Source organism: Sander lucioperca, chromosome 22 (genome assembly GCF_008315115.2).
Source record: "Sander lucioperca isolate FBNREF2018 chromosome 22, SLUC_FBN_1.2, whole genome shotgun sequence".
Classification (NCBI taxonomy): Eukaryota; Metazoa; Chordata; class Actinopteri; order Perciformes; family Percidae; genus Sander; species Sander lucioperca.
The window spans coordinates 16,282,117-16,304,649 of NC_050194.1; the positions used below are offsets into that span (position 1 = coordinate 16,282,117).

At 39.7% G+C, this 22,533-nt stretch overlaps 1 protein-coding gene across 2 annotated transcripts; it reads right to left on the reverse strand.

Annotated features, from left to right (window-relative positions):
* Positions 1-453: 453 nt before the first annotated feature.
* gpam (glycerol-3-phosphate acyltransferase, mitochondrial) lies at positions 454-22,198 on the reverse strand. 2 transcript variants are annotated; one of them, XM_035997323.1, is made up of 21 exons: positions 21,934-22,198; positions 18,858-18,991; positions 18,573-18,707; positions 17,655-17,728; positions 16,576-16,689; positions 15,966-16,115; positions 15,636-15,735; positions 15,208-15,344; positions 14,324-14,423; positions 10,171-10,383; positions 9,833-9,946; positions 9,497-9,582; positions 8,607-8,728; positions 7,370-7,440; positions 6,642-6,909; positions 6,300-6,457; positions 4,478-4,555; positions 3,940-4,077; positions 3,641-3,830; positions 3,322-3,380; positions 454-3,161 (listed from the first exon to the last, which is right to left on the reverse strand). In XM_035997323.1, the coding sequence occupies exons 2-21, from the start codon at positions 18,936-18,938 to the stop codon at positions 3,045-3,047; spliced, it is 2,505 nt and encodes an 834-aa protein (XP_035853216.1). In that variant the 5' UTR covers positions 18,939-18,991; positions 21,934-22,198; the 3' UTR covers positions 454-3,044. The 2 variants fall into 2 exon arrangements, with proteins under 2 accessions (XP_035853216.1, XP_031170750.2); XM_031314890.2 differs by having other exon boundaries at positions 18,573-18,692; positions 18,855-18,991.
* Positions 22,199-22,533: the final 335 nt, after the last annotated feature.

Below are 22,533 nucleotides of genomic sequence, written 5' to 3' on the forward strand. Positions count from 1 at the left end.
AGAGGTATGAAAAAATATGGATGAAACAAGTGAACTATGTTAAATCAACTGGGAAAAAAAGTGTAATATCAATAGAGTATTTATAACTGATACCCAAACATTTGTCCCATCTCCCCCTGGAAAAAAAAAATCATAAAAAAAAACAAAAACAGAAGACACCATTGTTAATCTATCATTAATTTATTTAAAAACAAAATCTAGTAATGCTAATTGTGCTTTGCTCTGAGAAAGCAACGAAAAAGGTGACACTTGTTTTTAGTAGCTGGTGATTCTTCTTACAGTAACCACAAGTTCTCTGCTCTTGTGTTGTTTTTTTTCTAAGTTACAATCTACAGTGTTCTTTTGGATTCCCACACAAAATCATTTTTGTTAACATGCACAAAAACAGAACAAAAAACACAACCAAAGACCACTACAGTGCATTAAAAAGGCACCTGCTCCCCAGATACAGGCTTTTTTTTTATCCTACAAAGTTACATAGTTGTAGAGGGATGTTGTTAATGCAGCTTCAGTAGCAATGAGTCTCAACAATAATCACAGTTCATAAAAACTTTATCATGTCTGTACCAACTCCATCGAGTACTCTACAATATCACATTGACCTTTTTGGGGACAGATGAGATACATTCAAGAGGTAACAAGTTTAACTTTAGCTCCTATACAGACTCTTTTTCCCGGCAACAAAATTCACATACTAGACTGTAAAATACAATTCTCAGGTTAAGTAGAGTTCACATTAAAATGTCGATGATTCAAGACGACCAGAGGAAACATGCAGTACAGTATGTAGAGTGGTTTTTATCTTGGCGGAGGGGTTCCTCAGCTTGGGGACTTATTTGTGGGCTCAGAAGTGCTTTGAATGTAAATCAAATCACACTGATCACATTCACATTTAAAAGACATACTTTTCTGTTCTTCAACATGCTGTGGGTGTCGTTCACCGATCCTTCAAAAGTTCTCATTTCAGGGATATTTCTTACAGAATTGAAAAATTGCATGACAATATGCAGGTTTCTAATATTAAATAAAGCAAACATAGCATTTGTTAACTGTAACAAGCAGTGTTGTTGATCACTGTCAACAAGTCTTTCAGTATAAATATTCATTTAAATGTATACCACCAGTAACCCGATTTGTTTTTAATTTTATTGCCCTGACAGATCAAGAACGTTGATTTCTAACATTCAAACTGTCTTCACATTATCAATCTGAGAACATAGTTAGCATTCCTTCTAATAATCCCAAAAATTCATCAAACTTACTCTGTCCTTCCAAACACACACGTTTTTCAGTTGGTGTGCACTCATACACCAACATTAACTTAGATGTTGTTCATTTATGTTCAATGCAAAATATATTCAGATTCAGAATTACACACACACAAGACCTTTGTTATTTTACAGTAAAAATAAAAACTGGATAATGTTCTGCAGATAAATGCACATGAACTGTGCAGTGAGGTTCAACTATTAGCTTTTAATTTCACTCATGTTTTATTTTGGTAGTTTTGGTCTGTTTTTGATTTTCATGATCAACTCATTCGGTTACCAGAATTTTTATTCCCAACCTGCCTGACACCATTTTTTTTGGACACATGCATTGTGGAATTATCAGGATCTACTTTCTGGTAGTTTGAAGAGTATTTACGGAAAGTTTCCAGACTGTGTTTTGTGAATTAAGACAGTGGTGCTGAAATTTTGAAATGAAGCATTGAACCAACAACAATAAAGAATAGGTAAACCTGACAGTTAAGGAATATTATTTCATTTTCAGTCATCATACATTTAAAAGTAAACACGTGACCTTTCATTTAAATCAGCTACACAGTGGATATGTACCATTTATTTTTTACCACACTATGCAGTTCCTGTTTAAGTATGCCCAACCATTAGAGCAGTGACGCTGAGAACGGCTTTCATTATACAGTGTGTTTATAATACAGGAAAAAATGGTGGCGCTCCCAAATCTCTGCTTTCCCTGAAAGGCATTACCAAAGAGTTTCTGAGCTTGTTGCATTTGAACATACGTGGATGTAATGGCTGGTATTTAACTATTTTAAGTGCAGTGTAACATTCATTGAGAAGAGTGAAAAAGGTGTTACGCAAACACAGAGAGCAAAGTCACTTTTCATCAAAACCCATGATGAAAGTGTAACTGAATGCACTTAGATATTAGTGGTTTGAATGCACTTCATTACAGATGCTTGTGATTTTAGGCTTCGACTGCACTGGACTTTCAACAGGTACATTTTGTGTTTGCCACGTTAAACCAATACGTGTGAAGTATAACTGATTAAAGCTGTTTATAAGGATTAGATTTTAACATTTAGTTTTGCAAATGAAAATTTGGATATGTATGCATTTTGTGGGGAACAAATATTATATCTACTGTTCATTAGATAGAAAAGTTATTACATTTTTAAATTCCATGACACTAGAGTGCATGTATTTGAATGCACTACAAATGAGTCTTCTGGCCTATGAACAGGGATTTGTTTTCAAAATTAGCATTTCATCAAACTACATTTTGACACGTTTTCTACTGTATGATAGTGGAGTGCATAACATAAAAATGCTTTTGTTGTGGGTTATGTTTACCATTATTTTCAATGCATATTTTGCTTGTTCACTTGTATAGACGAAAGGCAGCTTGCTTTGTTCGGATTGCTGTAAAAGTGATTCTTATTTACTAACCTGCTTGAGTACATATTCTGATAGTTTAAAATTTTGATCATATTAAAACCTCATGACTTCACTGGCAAAGTTCACAAAGATCAGATGATCCCTAGAAGTACCTCTTCAAAGAATGATACACGTGTTTTATCAGCTGCACAGTTCTAAGACAGGGAGTCACAGACTGGAACAAAAAGGGAAGACTGGCTTCAAGTCTCTTCCGGCTAACAGCTAACAGTTAGCGGCTGTTACATGAAGGCACTTCCTGGTAAAGCTTTCCACAGAGTAGCACCTGGGATTGTTAGAAGTAACCAGTAGAAGCCCTTTATTGGAAGGAGCCTGGGGTCTGAGCTGGGCTGAAGGGTTTGTCGGTCACAGCAGGGTGAAACCTAAGATGTACTGCAGGAGTTTGTTCCGATTGGCCTGAGGTAGAAAGGTGCTGCTCAGCTCCAGAGTTGTCACCTCGTTCTCTCTTCTCTGCTTCAGGACCTACAGAAGATTACAACACAGAAAGCAAACCTTAACTCCAGCTGGAGGAACCTGAACACAACCCAAACCCTACTTTCTTAACACTAAAGTGTCTTTTAATAACTGTAAGCAACACACCATGTGTTCAGAAATTTGATATATATGATAAACACACTCTTACCCCAAGCTCTTTGAATGTCCTCACGGTGTTCTTAACCAGGTAATGAGTTGCACTTTCACCTGGAAAATTTTTTTTTTTACTAGTTAATTCATAGTCTTCAGAAGTCATTTTCGCTGTGAGATATAGCATAAATCTAGCACATTTGTTCCAGTAACTGTTAAAAGGTTTAATAATGAGTTTTGTATTATAGAAGGATAAAACATGTTATAATTACGCAGCGACTGTTTATTCCAAGTTGAAACTAAGCCTGGATGATGATTTTTTTCAAATAATTCTGCAATTTTCCTAAAGTGTATGTGGGGAAATATTGCAGTACTACCATAAGCAGCCACCCCTCTCTCTGTGCGGGTGAGCAGGTATCTGAAGAGCCTCTGGGTGTAGTCGGACTCAGCCATGGGCTGACTCAGACTGTGGACAAAGATGGCAGCGCCGCTGTAGGCCTCCAGCACCGGGCTGACAAGTCGCTGTAGGAAGACGAAGAACTCCTGGTGCTCTGGGGAAACGCTCACCTGAAACAGGGCGAGAAAAAGTCATTCAAACAACTTGAAAACCATTGCGGTGGAGGTTCTGTTGGCTTTAATAAAATAGTCTTTTTAGATATGTATTACTAAAGTAGACCTTTAGGTAGCGATCTCTCTGCTCCTCTCCAAAGTCACTGTCCTCGTCCTCCTCATCGCTTCTCCAGGAAAGGGGCTCAGGGAACTTCTTGGGCCAAGGTTCCTCTGTGGGGCTGGGACTCAGTTCCTCTTGGTCCTCCTGTCACACACAAACAAAAAAAAACACAAATTAGACCATCAGGGCTATGGAAAAGACCTACCACATATTACACATACAGTAAACGATTATTCTTAGATTCTTCACTGTTTCACGTTACTAGAAAAAAATGATAAACCCAGACTACGCCGGGATATTAACCTTTATTAGCACAACAGCATGTGTTCACAGCAGCATGGCCAACACCAACAACAGAAGCCAAAGTTACCCACAATCCATAAGGTGTATGTTAACTACGGATCCTATAGTAGCCCAAAATGCACAACAATTATAGTTAACAGCGCTTCCTGAGATGTTCCCTGCGAGTCAACTTCCAGCATTAGTCACAGTGGTTTCTTTTATTCTTGTCCGCCACTAGTGAGGTTTGTATCTGTAAACTGACCTCTGCTACGTAGAGAACTCCATACTGGATCAGCCGGGTCACTGCATCATGGAAAACCTGGTAAATAGTCTGACACGGCTGTGAGATAGACGGGAAGAGAGGGAGAGACACGGTGAAACGAGTGGATTGTCATATTCAAAATCCGTCTCAATCATCAACAGCATCATCAATCATCAACAGCATCATCAGGAACAAACAGCCAACGTTTATACAACTGATCAGTACTACTATGTGATCAGTTAGAGACATTCTTAATTGATTGATCACACAGTGACAGGATGCCTTTTATGTGCAAAGTATGATGGCATGAGGTCTGATGAAGAGCAAATGTTGATATGGGTTGGTCATATGTTATTGTCTTTTCACATTTCACTTCAGACACGGCAAACAAGAAAAAAGGGACATAAATGGGTTTGTCTTACAATACAGAGATGCACTTCACAAATGTCCTCTTGCCACTTGTTGGACTCATTGTACGGTATAAAGTTTAGAAGGATGGTGACCCCTTCCGATATTTAAGCATTATTACTGGGCTTTCACTTTCTGGCAGTGGGGCTGTCCCTACGAAGACTGGTCTGATGTCTCCCCGCTTTGGTTAAAAATGTAGTCCCTGCTAGTTTCAGAAACTTCCCTCTCAGTGCTGCTTCTGCTACTTCATTCTCAGAAATTCACTGAGGATTTTGAATCAAATTTAAAAAATCCCTCGGATTGGTGAATAGTTCAGTATAAGCCCCTATAACATACAATTACTTGTTCAAGCCGGCACTGATGGATAGAGTGTTTCTGGACTGGAGGGAACTCCAGTCCAGAAAGTCCCTGGACTGTTTTTTTTCCTTTTTTTCTTTTTCTTGTTTTACTTCTTTCTTCAGCTCCAAACTAAGTATCACCAACAACATTTTTATCGCTACCTTCAAGTCAGGCATTTTGTACCGGAGCGTACCCCAAAATTCACAATCAAACTATAGTCACACTTTCTGTGATTTACTTGTCTCTCAGCCTGACTCAAAGCATTTGATCTCCTGTTTTGTCACTTTTACGACACCAGTAGAAGCCTGGGCCGCGGAATTGGGTGCTCCGGTGTCAGATGAACTGTGGGAGGAAGGTTTGTCCGCTATGCAGAGCTGGTCCATTAGCTCTAGATACAGATTAATTCAATTTAAAGTCTTACACAGACTGCATTACTCTAAAACCAAACTTAACAAGATTTTTGAAATCAGATTCCCCACTGTGTGACAGATGTGGTATCTCAGAGGGCTCACTGTCACACTTATTCTGGCACTGTCCAGCATTAAGTCATTTCTGGAGTGACATATTTAACTGTCTTTCCAAACAATGTCAGATAAATATCCAGCCGGATGGCAATCTGGCTATTTCTGGTTGCTCTGATGAGGCCCTTCCTCCCCATCAGAAGCAACTTATTAGAGCAGGCATGGTTGCAGCTAAAAAAAATAACATTACTTAATTGGAAGTCTCCACTGCCCCCATGTTTCAGGAGGTGGCTCAATGAAATGCTTCCTGTGGCTAGAATGGAACAGATTCATTTTGACAGAAGGAATTCACAAAGTTACTTCTTGAAGGTGTGGAAACCATTTTTGACATTACTTGATGAGACCTAAATGCACTAACCCTAATCTGAGCAAGTTTTGAACTTGCACTCTGATATTCTGGCAGCTCTCTACCTGTGTGTTTTTTGTTTTGTTGTTTTTTTTTCTGTCTGTTTCTGCTCTATTTGATTGCTGTATTGTCTAGTTAATTGTGACTGTTTACTGCTGAGAAAATTCAAAAATAAAGTATTTAGATGGTGACAATGTGCAGGACTTACTGGTGCCACTGTCACCTCATTGACAAGGAAGTGCGAGAGCCCGGCGGCCTTGCGGATGAGTCTCTCCTGACTGAGAGGGAGGCTACTCAGACCATCGGGCGGGTGGTCAGACTCTGATTCCGCTACCAGCTCTCGCTGCAGTGACAGGATGCTGCAGGCTGGAGACAAAGCATTAAAATAAATTTGTGAAGAAAAATCTAGGCTTGGGAAAACTAGCGTCTGACTGATGGAATTTAAAATGCCAACAGCAAAGATTATCCACAACACACCGCTAAACAAGTCAAAGATTAGTGATACACAGAACAGCACAGAACACAACAACAACGTCTTGGCTAAACGTACCAATGATTGCATCAGAAATGAAGACATGGAAAAGGCAATTGCTGTAGAAGTTGAGCTCGAAAAGAGCTGGTACAGTTTGGCTGGGTGCGATGGTGAACTCTCCGTTGCGATTTGAACTGCTGGTCACATTGACGCAGTTTCCCAGCAGGTGGAGGGCACGCATGACCACATCCTCTGAGTTCCCCGAAAACCCCAGATCAAAGTCCCGAGAAAGGATCTCCTCCTTCATGTTGAAGAAGTCTTCCACCAGCTTGGACAGCACCACCCCCTGGAGAAAAGTGGACGAAAAAACATAAAGCTCAAAAAAATGTGTGTGACTCCATAAGCTAATCAAAGCCAGAATTCAGTACAACAAAATGCTAGACAGTGCTTGAGTTTGTTATATGCAGCGCTGGCCAATTCCTGGAGCCAGGAAGACAATTTCAGTAATTGTTTTTCACTGTCAGCCACTTAGATCAGTGTGCCTGCAGAGGGCAGCGGCTCACCACTAATACAGTACAGATGATGCAGGAAGAGCGAGATCTCCAACAGAGAGGGACATTCATTACTATCATGCAGAGGTATGTGACATTTGGATCACCTTGGTGTAAGGGAGGGAGCATGATGGGCAAAAGCAGGATGAACAGGGAAAAAAAGAGAGACAGACAAAAAGAGGAGTAAAATGTGAGGAACAGAGGGGTGAAGACAGAGGATGTTATAGCGAGGACATGAAAGACAGCCAGACTTACCTGTCTGTGTCTGTACAGCAGCAGACAGGCTACGATGTGGGTAGACATGATCGCTGATGACTTATTAGCCGCTGTGATAGAAACAAAGACAATATAATGAGCAACACACTGACAACATTATCAATATCATCCATAAATATTTCATAAATAATATATTTTTTTTAATTTATAAGAGAAAAAAAGTGCTATGCTGTTAAGCACTTGACCCAAAGTCTCGAATGTCAGACATTGGTGGGGATTATGGCAACAACTAAAAGTGTATGTACAGATGGGACTAGCTGACAATCTATGACTAACCATATGTTACATATTTTAAATATTATACATTTATTCACTTAGCATCTTACTGACTGTCAAATAAAGTTCCCAATCATATAAAAGTGTGCAATGTACCAGGTTTGTCTGTGGCAATTAGGCATGATATAACACAGGATTAAGAAAATCTAAAAGAGTTGATTACATAAGAAACATATCAGGCAGACCGAGAAAATACTGTAGTGTGTGCTTGTGTGTGCGCATGGCTTAGGATAGAGGTTACTAGTGGTCATTTAAAGCACAGCTCAAGATCAGGGGTGTAAAGCCTGTGAGCAGTGGTACTGCATTCCTCCCTACTTGTGCTTCTTTATCCCCCACCCCCTTATCCTACTGGCTGAAAACAACATGCCATCCAGCAGGAGGCTTTGTGATTGGCTGAGAGCAAAAAACAAATGGGCCTAGCTAGTAGAATGCAGCTGCATGAGCTGGGAAGAACCAGTTTCTGTAGTGCTACCCTCGCGGCAAAAAAAGCCCAGAGGGATGGGAAGCGGATGGACTGATGCTGTGCTGTGTGGAATTTCAATTAATGGAGGCAGTATGATAGATAGTATTTCATGTGTGCTGCAGGTGCACTTTTAACACAAGATGAAAAGGAGAATCATGTGCAGAAGAAGGAGATAAGAGGAAAGCCTAATTAAGCAGCAAACGTGCTGTTGTATTTAAAATAAATGAGATGTGATAGTGCCATAAGACATTTATGTGGCATCCTGTTTGGAAGACTCTGAATTGGATGGCATTGTGACAATTAATGACCTCTGTCACATGTCAGTCTTACTTGATGTCTTTCTATACTACAAACAGCTTAAGTTAACAAACCGGAGTTTCTTGGTGAAGCTGATAATGATCCTATAATGTCATATGCAACAAGGCTATAGATAGGGTGTAGTTAATCCACTGGCTGTGTGGCTTGTGAATTTCTTACTGAAGAGGACATGCTTGGCCAGGTTGTTGATAAGTTGTCGCCTTGAGAGGTCATCGGGCAGCTCTCTGTTCAGCTGCTGCTGCTCCTCCTCCTCCTGCCCCTCAAACAGCTGAGCATCAGGCCTGGAAGAATAACAACAACTCAACATGTAAACATAAAGATTGATAATTGTCTTGTTATGTCAACTTGATACGGTATGAATAATACACCAGTTCATTTCACAAATGAGTTTCCTTCTCTCTTGTTTAACAGGTGTTTATATGAGTAAAATGATTGAAACCACCAATATAAGTTTTTATATAATATTGGATAATAGTTTAGACAGTTTAGAAAAACATGACATAACTGCAAATAGATGGCACCAGAAAGGCTTGAGCCTGCCCTATGTACTACTTTTCTGCATGTCTTTATGCTGCAAACAAACTGCCCCTTGTGTTTCTAAATAAACACTAATCTGAACTGAAGTAAGCTTAATATGTTTCCAAATGTGATCATTAAATTACTGTTACTATACATGATGTAGGGCACTTTTTATGAAACAGTATTTGCAATTTGTCTTTTCAGTCGGCTCTGCTGGCTTGAGCTTTGAACCTGTGACACGAGACCAGCTGGGATGGAGCGCCGCCGTCCTTGTTGTTGTACTATATGACTGTATCAGTTATCTTTGAAAGGAAAGCGCTGAACTGAAGTGACCCCTGTCAATGCTTGCTCAAGCGCTAGTCTCGGTTGCCAGATAACAGACCCTGCTGTCAAGCAGCAGGAGGGAGAAGTCAAGTTTGGACAGGAGAGTTCATAATATTACAGGTGGGGATGTGGAACTGCTGGTTTGTGGACAGAGGAGGATATAACTGATTGTTAAGAGTGGGTTGTGTGTGTTTATTTGCTCGTACTGTGCAGAAATAATGATGGGCATCAAGGTGTGCTCCAGGGACACTTGTGGTGGAATATGGCGGCTTCTCTGGGAGTCCATGTACTCCTACATTTGACACACAAAAGTTTCATTACAAATACAAACTCAGGCATAGATGTTTTCTTTAATGAAAATGTTGAGAAACCAAAAGAAAGCATGATCTTTCGTTGTAAGATTCCTACATTGTTAAGCTGTGCAACGCTTTTTAGCACTTTAAAATCAAGAGTGATAGCTGAAATCTGCTAAAGCTCCGCATGTGGCCACAACAGCTGTAGTTCTTTTGTATGAAAGCTGATATAAACCTGCAATCAGTCACCTTTAGGGAGAAGGGCTGGTTGAAGTCAACTCGGACACAACCGTAGTTCTTCCTCAGCATCCTAAACACTCCACATGCTATTCCCCACAAACTCTCATTCTTCTTAGGTTTGCCCTGGTGGGATTGAGAAGTTCAGATGGTTACAATGTAGATTTGATAATCATAACAACATATTTAAGTTATCTAACCTACCCACCACAAACAAAATGTTGTCACCTCATTTCTACAGTTACAATTTCAAAAGCAAGAACTACTGTATAATATCTATTCTATTTATTTGAATGAAAGAAAACACCTTTGTTGCCAAAACAAAAAACAGACGTCACCCAAGCACTTACCAGCTGCTCGCTATTGTAGTTGCCCTCAAGAATACGGTCATAAGAGATGCCAACTGGCACCACCAGTACATCTGCGATCGACCCAGTGCACATTGTGTCCACCACGATGGACAGCATGCCTGCACGCGCTGTAGACGGCTTACCGCTGCGGGAGCGGGTACCCTCTAGGTAGACCTCCAAAAACTGCTGCTGACGCAACAACTCCTCTGTATACTGAAGGAAGATTGATGAAACAGAATAATGTTGAAGTGAGAATGGTGAAATGAAGATGAATGATAAAGGTGGCACAGGATGGCAAAAGTTAGAGAAATGTGCAAATTACTTTTGATGAAATGCAATTTGCTGCAAAGTCTTTGACATTTAAAAAAAACAACATTGACTCCGTTACAAGGTAGAGGTCAAGTAAAGTGAACCCTGAGCAGCTGCTGCGTATGCAGCCCGAATACAAGTTCAAAGTGGGTGGTGGTCACAGACCGTTTGACCGCCAAACACACCGCAGGGGACTGGGCACTTGCCAAGGCAGCCATGTTGTGTAACAGTATCCAGCCATGGATGAGTACAGCTGTCTCTTGCTATGTAGACACTTCTGAGAAGAGAAGCTTTGTCCTGAAATGGAATCTGGGCTGTTGCATTGAGAGTGAGCTTTGAAAAGGACAGAAGTCCAGGTTCATCCTTCACAGGAGCGACCAAAATTAGCAGCACATGGGTTTTTTTTATGCCTGCGAGGGAATTTGGTGGATTACATTTCTGTGAGTGACACACGCATGCCAGATTAAAATTACATCTTCTACCAAATTAAGTACTACGTGGTTCACTGTTTGACAAGTGTTTGGTGGAATGTGTGTTAAAATATTTGAAATACAAAGGGATAAAATGTAGGTCATACTTTACAACAGTTGTTCATGTCTTAAGCCAATACCTCTTATCTTATGCACAATGCCTGCCACAGTTTGCTGCTTTCATTACTCTCACAGGGCTCAACACTAACTTTTTAAAGTGGTTGCCGGCTTGGCAACCAGGCATCAGCTTTTGGTTGCCGAAATTGACAATACGGTTGCCATGTTTTAAACTGCCTTAATTTGGAGCAATTGATTTCTTATGTAACTATACCACACATTTTAATAATAAAACAATGAGATAATGGCTTGCAATATAATTTCCCAACCCTCTCAAATAGGGGTGCAACGGATCACAGGTTCACGGTTCAAATCACAGTTTTGAGTCACGGATCGGATCAATTTTTTGGATCAGCACAAAAACGTGGGGGAAATTAAATGATTATTAAAAATGTAATAATAACTTTTAACAATAATTACTTCTTTCACCAGTAAATTGCTGTTAAAAAGACAAAAACAGATGAGAAAAGGGTATTTTACAATAACTTTGAATGCACCACGAGGTTTACCAGTTTTAAGTAAACGCAACATTAATGCTGCTCCAGGCAACCCGTAACCCGTGTTTTCACAACCTACCTGTGAAAGTGCCCTGGAACGGCAGTCAAACCCATAACTTACTACCTGTGAACTCGTACCAGATCGTTGTACTCCCAGTTACAGTTTTTCACGTCACACACACACATAAACGACAATGGTGACTCCTGTTGACGCTGTACAGACGCTGGTGATTAACGGTGAGAAATAGAAATAAATAGACATAAATAGGCAACGTAAAGTAATTCCGCACATTGTAATCAAAACAATACACATACAATTGTGTACTACTACAGGTTATGTTTATTAAATGAAGCCAAAAATATGTCACCGACTAGAAATCGCTAGTATCAGCTAGCGCTAGCTAACGTCAACATTAGGTAGCTGCTAGCTAACTTAACGTTAGGTAGCCTAACCTGAACCCTGCCAACAGCACAAAAAAAAAGTTGCCTGGAACGCTACCAAGTCGTGAGTGTGGTGACTTGAAGTTGTAACTTACGGGATAAAAATTGTGTCTGATACGCAGCATTAGTCACGTCCCACGTCTGTGTTGTTTTTCTGAGTTTGTGTTTTTTTAGCTTATAGCTTTAGCGGTAGACTGTTGTACGTCCGGCTGTTGGAATCCTCTACAGTGAAATATAGTCATACACACTGTTTAGCTGTCAGCATTTTAACTGTGTTTATTCCAGTTATTACTGTAGCTAATGGTAGGCTAACGTTACCTGCTGCCAAGTGTTTAGTGTTTAACTAGCGTGACATGCAGCGATGTTTCTGTTGCCTGTAACATCTGTTTCTGAACATCAGCAAGCAGCGCAGATATTTAGGTGGCACCATAAATAGGCACCGAAATCTGCGTTGCTATTCCGTCCTGTAGATACCGGACACCGGTGCCATATTAGCATCGGATTTTAACATGCGCCATTTTAACGTGAACTGAAAACTGCGTTGCCTGTGTCACTGCCCGATGCGAGTCGAGTGCAGATGTGAGTCGCGCATGCTCAGATTTAAAATGTTTACGGCATAACGTGTCATACTGAAATTTGTGAAATCTATAAAATAATAAACGTTTCTTTTTACATACAATAACAGAAGATGGTAATCATTTCGTTGTAGCTAACGTTGTAGCTATCTATGACTGTTTGGTTGCTAACGTTAGCTCAAAATGCCATTCAAGTGACAGCCTTTGTTGTGTTTGATTGCTAACTTTTAGCTAGCAGTCATTTCAAAAACGTTTTAGCTATCTATGACTGTTTGATTGCTAACGTTAGCTCAAAACGCCATTAAGTGACAGCCTTTATTGTGTTTGACTGCTAACTTGTAGCCAGCAGCAGCAGTCATTTCAAAAACGTTTTAGCTATCTATGATTGTTTGATTGCTAACGTTAGCTCATAGACTGTGCGTTAGCTCAAAAAGCCGTTAGCATCCTGTAGGCTACTTGTCGCAAAGTGACGCATGCGCGACTCACATCGGGTAGTGACAGCCTGTATGTTTTCATGGCAAACGTGCTTGTGTGGAAAGCGGTCGCACAACAGCTGAAATGTTGTGGTGCGCACGAACGTAGTGTTTAAACTTTACGGAGACAACCAAATAAAATATTGACTTTTTTTGAAATAAGATTTTTCCAGTTTTGTAAGTTTTGATTTGTTTTTATATTTAAAAAAACAAAAAACAACACAAAAACAAATATTGAACAGGTGGTTGCCAAAGGGGGCAACCAGAGGCCACGAAATGGTTGCCAATTGACTTAATGTGGTTGCCAAGGGCAACCGGGCAATCGTTACTGTCTCAACTCTCTTCCAAAAACACAAATTAACAGCAATTCTCAACTGTGACAGACTGGTACAATTAAGTAAATCCACTAAGCAGCCTAGCTTTTTTGAGACTTTGTACAAAGCATTAATTTTTGACAAAGCATTAATAGTCATTAACATTAGTTCTACTTCAGGTTTTCAAATTAGCAAAAGCTTGTTAAGCCACATTATCCAAATACTAGAGCTAAACAAAAGGTTTAGATTCCAGTTTTAATCAGCCTCTAATTTATAATTCAAACTATTCAAAAGGGTTTTGCACCAGTGACTTTCTTGAGATGCAATATGCACACGAGGGTGGAAATACATTTAGCGTCATAGTATGAAAGATTTAGAATTACTTACATCGACAATGGTCCTCAAAAACAATATGTCAAATATTTAACAGACATTTTTGGGACATTTGATAGGCCAAACAATAGATCACTAAAATGATTATGCTTTAACCGAGGCCTGACCTAAATTCTAATAGTCACAGGAGTCAAAGCTCTGACCATCTGTAGTTAGCAACTAATATAAACCTACCTACGGTCCCAACAGAGATAAATTGACAGCACATTAATTGGCTCTAGGTCAGTGAAGAGGAGCCAAACACCATCTTAATTTTGCAGCACAAGTTTTAGAGAAGTCTACAGAAGGTGTTTAGACACTACTACAAGATAATAGTAGTGTCTAAGTAACGTATTTAAAAAGGTAAAAAGGCTGTACAGTATGCCTGAAAATGAAAAAGAAAGCACTAACATCATGTAACAAAGGCTTTTAACTCTCCCTGTCGATCACTTAGGAATGAAAAGAGCAAACAGAGCAGAAAGCCTGCAAAGGAGGAGTTGCAGTTACATAATAAGCCATGGCAAGACACACACGCAAGACGCAACACACACCACACAAAAAAATTAACAGACTCTTGGGACTTACTGCATGTAAGAGTGATCTGTACAAAATGTCTTTCTTCCCATCCCCCGTCTCCTCCATTCTCCGTCGTATGAAGAATCCTCCAAGTTTACGGATAAGGGTGCTGAGATGAGAAAAATAGAAAGTTTCATCAGCTTCTGCACAAAGCTTCATACACTGGCAGCAGCTTGGCCTCATCATTTTCAGTCCGTAAAAACGACATGCCAATAATTTGGATTATGGTGTCACTGTGATTAAATTTCACTGTACTGTTAGTGATTCCTCTTTAAAAATGTGACTATTCAGTCTGGACTATTCAATGTGATTTAAACAAAAAATTTTGCTGACAGCTGAACATCAGCGGTTCCCTACAATGTAGAATAAGCCAGTTTGCATCCAAGTCCTGCCTTTACTCATAGATTTCTATACATTTTGTGCTGAACCCGTCAGTTGTGTATATCTATATAACACACTTTTTGCTTTCCTTTCACTTCTTCATTTTCTTAATGTTTCCTCTTCTGTACCCTGTCACTAGGTGTGTTCCTGTTCTCGGTAACCATAGCTCAGGTTGGTACTTCTGGGACCTATGTCAGTATGGACTATGTCAAGTACATGGGTGCTTCCATGTACTATAGAAGATCTGTTTTAGAACCTCAAAATAATATTTCATGCAGGATAAAAACAGGTTCACTACCTGTTTTCAGGCTTCTATTAATATTCTCCAAATGTAAAATCAGTCTCAATCTTTAGTCTCACTCTTTAGCTCAGTTTTAATTTCTCTCTGATTTATTTCCAAGGAATTCGCTTTCTTCTGACATCAAACTGATCTCTGCATTTTCACTTACAGAGAGCAGAAATGCTCCTTATTGCCAGATCAAACCTGACATGAGGCTTGGTGGGCTTTTTACCTGAGGATAGGGATGCTTAGGTTGTTTCCAGCAGCGATGTGTGGAGCTTTGATGTTGTGACAGAACAGGATCAAGGTGATAAGCAAGTAGTCAATGTGGGATTTGTGAACCGGAAGGAAGACCATGGGCACATTTTGCTGTAAAGACGAGACATAGATGATTTTTAAATAAATGCATTTCATTTCTCAGTGCAGATGGAACTTAACCAAAATCCAATTTAAACAGTGAAAGTGGATATGTCATGTATATGTACATGCATCCATCAGAAAGGTATTGTGATGATAAATATTTGAGTGGTTCCTGTTAAGACACTGTGTTTAGCTGTCACAAATATGAGTACAATATGTTCTGAAAACACCTTTGCACATGTTGTGGAAATCATGCTGTGACAGTAGAATTCATTTTCTTTGTGTGTGGTTTCTGCACACCTCTGTAGCAGCTTTCTTGACCATTTCCAGCTGGCCCTTGTGGATTTGGATGCTCCAGAAGAAACCATTAAAGAGCCTTAGGAGGACCCACCCTGTCAGCCTAAACATAAAGAAAAGTGTGAGAAGATGTGCAACAGAAACAAAGAGTCCAAAACTTTAGCTGTGGCAGAATCTAATCAATTTTAGTGTAAGGGAACATAATGTAAAGCTACACACATAAAGTGTACTAATTCGAGTAATGTGTTCTAATATTCTCATACTTTAAGCCCAGCAATATCAATCATTGACTGAAAAGCAAGTGAGGTGAGATTTCCAGTATACATCATGTACCTGATAAAGGCTGGGGAAATGTTGGCCACCATCTCCTGAAGGAAGGCCCTGGCTTTCTGCTTGACTTTACTGATGGCTTTGTGCTCCTGGCCAGGCAGGCTGGCTGCAGCGTCCAAATCTGTGGCTACCGTCACAATAGCACTCTCCACTCTGCCATAGACCAAAGCACAGCACAAACATGCTGTAAGTGGACACAAACCTAAATGAAGTTGGCCCTTTAAGGAATAGCAATGGCAATAGGGAAAAGAATAAGAACAAAATAAAAAGGGGAAAAAAATAAATACATTTAAAAAATATAAAATATACTAATAAATAAATCAACAAATAAATGAGAAAAATAAATGAAAATGCGTATTATTCTTTTATATATTTGCTATTTGTCTTTATATTTCCACATTTTTATTTTCTTATTTATTCTTAGATTTTTTTTCCTCTTTATGTTTCCAAATGTTTTGCTTATTTATTTATTCTTTCATTTATTCCTCTTTATATTATTCTTTTACAGATGTATTGTTTTTTATGGCACTCCTATGACTCCATACTCTCATGATGCTCAGTTGCACTTTGATGACACGTTCCAACAAATGTGTCATGTAACACCGACCGTTACCTGCTGTTGTTGAGCACGTTGTCCACTACATTCCTGGTGAACATGTCCTTGTTGACATCTCTCTCCATGACAAACAGCACATAACTTAGCCTGCGCGCCAGCCAGCCCCGCTGTCTGCATGAGCACATGGACACACAAATGTGCACCAGTTTATACACAGAAACATGTAAAGAAGTGAACACATTGTCGTATATACTGCATGCATGGCTACACTAACAAATGCATTGACATATTTTGTATAAAATATGTGATAATAAATATCTGTTGATCTGTGAAAAAAAAAAACCTGCATGCATACTCTCACATACACACAATACAAGGTTTAACTGTTTATCTTTTCTTTCTTTTTTTAGGAACCAGAGATCATCTCTGGCTGACTTTATCCATTACACACAGCTTTCTTACAACAATGGCTGTTTTAAGTTCATTTTTCCCCCCACTTTGCTGAGCTTATACATGACACAATACTGATTGTGTCAAAACTACACAATGCCATCTTGTCCATATTGACTTCAACCCATTTTGGCTCTGTGATGTCTCTGTCTACATGCTAATACAATGCGGTTATTTGTGTGCTATTTGGAGCATGATGGCAAACAGCCTTCATAAAGGTGGCCTTATTCCAAAGGACTGCCTTGGACTTTGAAAAAGCAAAGATACACACCACGCTGATGTTCATACTGGTTGGGGTTGAGGTATTAAGGTGTGTTACTGAGTTTTGCCTGCTCAGGTCAGTCACAGGATGCATGTGTCAGGTGTTCACTGACTTTAAATTATTAATCTGTCTCCCTTTCCGCTGTTTCCTTGCCATTTATTATACACAGGTTGTTAGGAGGGCCAGCTACAGCCTGCACTGTATTGATTGTACTATACAGAGGGAGATAAGCTCTTGCTCTTGTTGCAAGGTGCAAAGGGCATTTAAAGCATCAGAGGACAAAGCAGCAAATGAAAGCCAACCAGCTCGACATGTAGTTTTCAAAGTTGAATGTGTTCCTCTTGCCAGGCTAATAGGACGGCTCAGAGCAAAAATACTGTGGAATAAAGTGATACTTTAATGGAGTAGATTTCGCTTTGTTTACCTGGTGTGTGTCTCATTAATGTAGATGACGTTGCGCAGTCCCAGAGATGGAATACTGGGGTTGAACAGTTTGTCCTGGGACCGAAACAAAAATGATTATTATTATGAGGAAGCATCAACATAACTTAAAGAGCTTTAGAAACAGCGATGGCTTTGTACATTTGAGGAATAAACACATAAAAGGTATATTTTATTTTGTTGTCTTTGACTGGAATCCAGATGAGCAATCCTTACAGAGCTAAACAAGCTGGCGTTATCAAGGTCTCAACTAGAGATACTGTGTCAGACCAGCCTAACCGTTACATAAAGTCAGTCTGGTCTGACTTTGCTTGACGCTAATGCAAAACTCATTTTCTTGTTACCACTGCTGTGTCTTCAAACAGCCACAATGAATTGATTTTGCCAGGTTACGTATGCTAGGGCTGGGCAATATGACGATATGTACCGTATACATTTTTTTTTTCTATAACGCTTATATCGCAATGTCGAAAATCAAGTGACTAAACAGCATTATGGCAACATTTATGTCATTTGGACAACGCTTTACGTTCTGGCCCTTGCACTTTAAGTTCATTTTGCACTAAAGTTGTTAATAAAATGAATAAAACACTCAGTACTTCTCATTTGTTAAGTATTTAATTCACACAAGTATACAAAAATAGGCTTTACCATGTGGTTATTTCATATAGACCATTTATTGAATTACAAGAAAACTTGCTATATTGTGATATATATTGTTATTGAGATATGAAATGATTTCTATCAGGATGGAATATTTTGGCCATATCGCCCAGCCCTAATGTACGCTACATACTGATCATTTTCTCCTTAGTTATAAACAATTACATTAGATCTGGACCTGACTTGAGTCTAGCAAATTAACTCATGTTAGAGTTAATTAGCTGTGGTGCAACATTACCCAGCTCTGCGGTGTACAGGAGTGACAGCAACGGCCCACAAAGGGCCTCTTTCTGTTCAGCAGGCCCTCCTTCCACGTGCTGGCAACACAGCGCAGCACCGAGGGGCTGGTGCTGCGGTCCTTGAAACACATCGACACATAAAACACATTGAAGGTAAAGGAAAAACTAAGACAACTAATGCTGAGACAAGATTAAACCCTCTATGATCTGACAAGAAGTGTAATGCTGATCCTACTGTATAATGGCATAAAGAAGATGGTTGGTCTGGGTCTGTGGCTTACCGAGTCATCGTTGGGATGTTTCCAGCGGTTACACCACTGCTCTCCGTTGTTGACCTGCAGCAAGAAGCCATCTGACAGCTCCATGTTCTCTGCTGTCCTTTCCTCTCCCTCCAGATCACACACCACTAGCTGGCAAGCTGTCACAACATGGGGATATCACAAGGTTACATTTTAAATGATTTTAATGCAGCCATCACTCCTGGCAATATGTATTTTTTTCATTTTATAAGCAAGAGCACTGTCTATTCATTTACCTCCCATAAGACAATATCTTAATTTACTCTTTGTGTGGCACCACAAGTCAATAAGATCATACTTCAAAATGGACCACATGAGCATCTACACAACAAACTACTGACACACAAAAGGCAGATTATTGCAGATTAACTGAATTGTAAACTTAAACATTGATTTAAAATCTACATATTTATTTTGAAGATGAACTACACTTCCTACTCCTTCAATGCAAAATATATTATGCAACCATATGATTGCTTCAGATTTCTTTAATACAAAGATATGGCGTTGTAATGCATCTCTCCACAGGCTGCAACATCTGCCTCTGCTCTGCATGAGCACTGAACATGAACCAGGTGTTACCAGCCTCACTTCAACAGGAAAGCCAGAGAACATAGGTGTATCTAGCTAAAACAACGTGGGTCACACTATGCATCACCCTGCTAGTATGAGTTGACTTAACTTAACACCGGTTTGCTCCAGTTAGGCCACATTTTTGAAGTTATGTCAAGGAGGGTTACAGATTCTTTCACTCGTTCAAAGAAACTTTTTGTATTTTTGTCAGAGGACACCTTTACAGTTTTGGGCAATACAGACATGGCAAAGATATGGAGTATAGCAATTACCAAATAAATGTACTTATTAAGTATTGAACTCTACAGCTTCAGCTACTTAAATGAAATGTTCAAATCAGGAATAACATATGGCGAGGCTATTTCTTAAGCATTAAAACGGGAATACATTTTTCTAATATGGGTTGTTATTATTCCTCTGAAATGCAGCTTTGTTTTGTTGAATTTTATCTGCAGATGCTTTCTTATACTTTTGTGTTTCAGATGTTGTATAATAGATTGATATTTTGTGAGGATGTTTTGAAGATTAAAACCCTACAATACTTTTTATGACCACATAACACATACTGGTCCCGCACTATATTGGTTACTGTCTGGTTAACCTTTTAGTATAATGGAGGTGCGCAGTGTCTGGGCCCCAAATACCTACAAAGACAATGAAAAACTTTGACATTGTCGCAGTCTGCCTGTTGTTTCTGCAATTGTTCATTTGAACATTTAAAAAACAGTACATGTAGAGTAAAAAAGCCTGGAGAAACAAGGACAAAGTATAAATAGAGTGAGTACAAAAGGTAATTAACAGAAAACACCATGGCCAGTGCCTCTGATTTGTATGAAAATAGGTTAATGAGTTAGTCACTTAATGAATGAATGATTTCACACCAAACAGTATAGAGTATGTTTGTACGTTAAGGGGCAGTGTAGCTCCATTTTCCTGTGAATATTGAGTCTAAGGGGGGCGCCAGACATGCAGGCCATTTGGCTAAAATGTTCCTGCCTATTCAGTCCAGCAGCAGATGAATGCCCTGTAAGCCACTGTCCTGTTGGGGTGGTAGTAGGTGATACGCACACTGATGAGGGAAATTGGGTTTACAAAAGGGGTCAATGACCGAGAGTACTGTACTTGATAGGGTGACTTTGTTGGAAGGTAAATAATGAGGACCTTTGGGGATTAGGTAACAGGTGAAGGTAACCATAATGAAACATTAGCGCTTCCACGCAAGTAAATATATTGGCTAATGTAGAGTATTAAGGCTATATTGTCACTTTTGTCACTGTCTCTTTCAATTACAAATTTTACAATGATGAAACGCAACAACAAAAAACAAAACATGGCAATAGCACAATTGCTAATTATCAAATTATACTGTACAAATACCAGTATTCATTTTAAAATCCGTTATCAGTGGGAACAGCCCATCTCCCACCTGATCACATTCTTCTGAACTATAGAGTCCAGGAACCACCAGGGGTCTTTGATGAGGATTCCAGGGGGTCCCCAGCTAAAGGGGAATCATTTATTTTCACTATAATTCCATCCATAAGTAACACAATGACATAACGTATGACTATTTTGGTTATGGGTTTCATACAGTTTTTGTAATAAAACATTTAAAAGCAAAAACACTATTAGATTGGGGACCCTGGCCTGGAACCAAATCTAATCAAATGGCGGTTCATGGTCTAATTTGTGTCAGTTTAAGGGTCCTTGACGTCAAAAGGTTTGAGAACTACTGTTTTAGATGACAAAAAAACCCTGTTTAGACGCACTGTACACAACTAGGTTAATCCGCTACACACGCTCCAAGCTGTCTGCAATAAGCAGGTCAAACAGGAGAAGTCTCAGTGTGACAGATGGGGTGTGAAGATAGTGCAGACAACAATGGCACAAACCAGGCAGCCGGGTGTCTGGCTTGGCTACAAAGTAACGCCGATTTGTTTGGCTTACACTGCAATCTCTTCATAATACCTGGTAAATGGCTTTAGTTGGTCTATTTGAAGGTTCGAGTTCAAATTAAACCATGACCTGTGCAGTTTCTGTCACAGTGCAGGTTTCGTCTCGGCACATTGTGTGGCATGCTGTCGAGCCTCATATGGCTAACCTGACGTTATGGCTTAAGGGGCTCGCGATATCTAGAATGGAATCCATTTAGCCTAATGTCTGATGCGTTCATGAGCAAGCAGTTAACATCACATTCGTTTATGCCGCTGAAGCAAGCCAAGGTTAGATGTAAAATGTAATCACAAATGTCCTCTTGAACTCAATGTCAATGTAAAGTTAATTGGACTTCAGGTTATACCACTAAAATATTGGCCCAAATGTGATTAAGCCTCCACCACTCACAAATGTCTCAACAACGTCGTGTGAGCTAACGTTACTATCATTTTATATTTGTTTAGCATGCAGTTATTGTTTTCCATGACAATATACACGCGCGGCATTAGTACAGTTAGCTACTCGATATAGCTAGCACTAGCTCGCTACTTACCTTGAATATTTTGTGACGCTGACTCATATCTCAAAAATAAACTCGTCGACAAAACTGCATCCAGCCGTTTGGGCTCTTTAGTGCCCTTGTGTCTCCCCACAAGAGCTCCACTCTCCTCCAAAGAATGGACGGCACAGCTCTGACAGACAGAAATGTGTCACAGGAGAACGGTTATTTCAGTCTCGCTTAGCCAGGCCATCCACACACTGCGGAGTGGAGGAGGGTCTGGCTACTCCACATAGCATTCCGGGATGGGAGAAAAACGTGCTCTGGTTTATTTCTTTAAACCAATCACAATCGTCATGGGCGGCGCTAAATAAAATAGTCATGTGAGAGAAAACTCAGATTGAACAGATAGTCTAGCTAGCTGTGTCAATTTACCATGCATGCAGCGATCTGAGGAGCAGTCAACCATAGTCCTCATAAATCCACCAGTTTAAAATTCCAACACAAAGAAAGCGGAAGGAAACGGACATCCATGCATCCGGCGGAATTTCCTGCTGCACCGGAGCAATCCCGGAAGTGTAACTTCAAGGATATAGACCATAGCCTGTCTATGTATAGACATATGATATAAACCATAGACTGTATATAGACCTG

Excerpts from the sequence above, each read along its gene's own strand:
- gpam (XM_035997323.1), bottom strand. The coding sequence starts at position 18,938 with ATGGAGCTGTCAGATGGCTTCTTGCTGCAGGTCAACAACGGAGAGCAG. Across the intron at positions 16,690-17,654 it reads ATTAATGAGACACACACCAG|ACAGCGGGGCTGGCTGGCGC; the intron begins GTAAACAAAGCG and ends GTGCTCATGCAG. Across the intron at positions 9,947-10,170 it reads ACTACAATAGCGAGCAGCTG|GGCAAACCTAAGAAGAATGA; the intron begins GTAAGTGCTTGG and ends CAATCCCACCAG.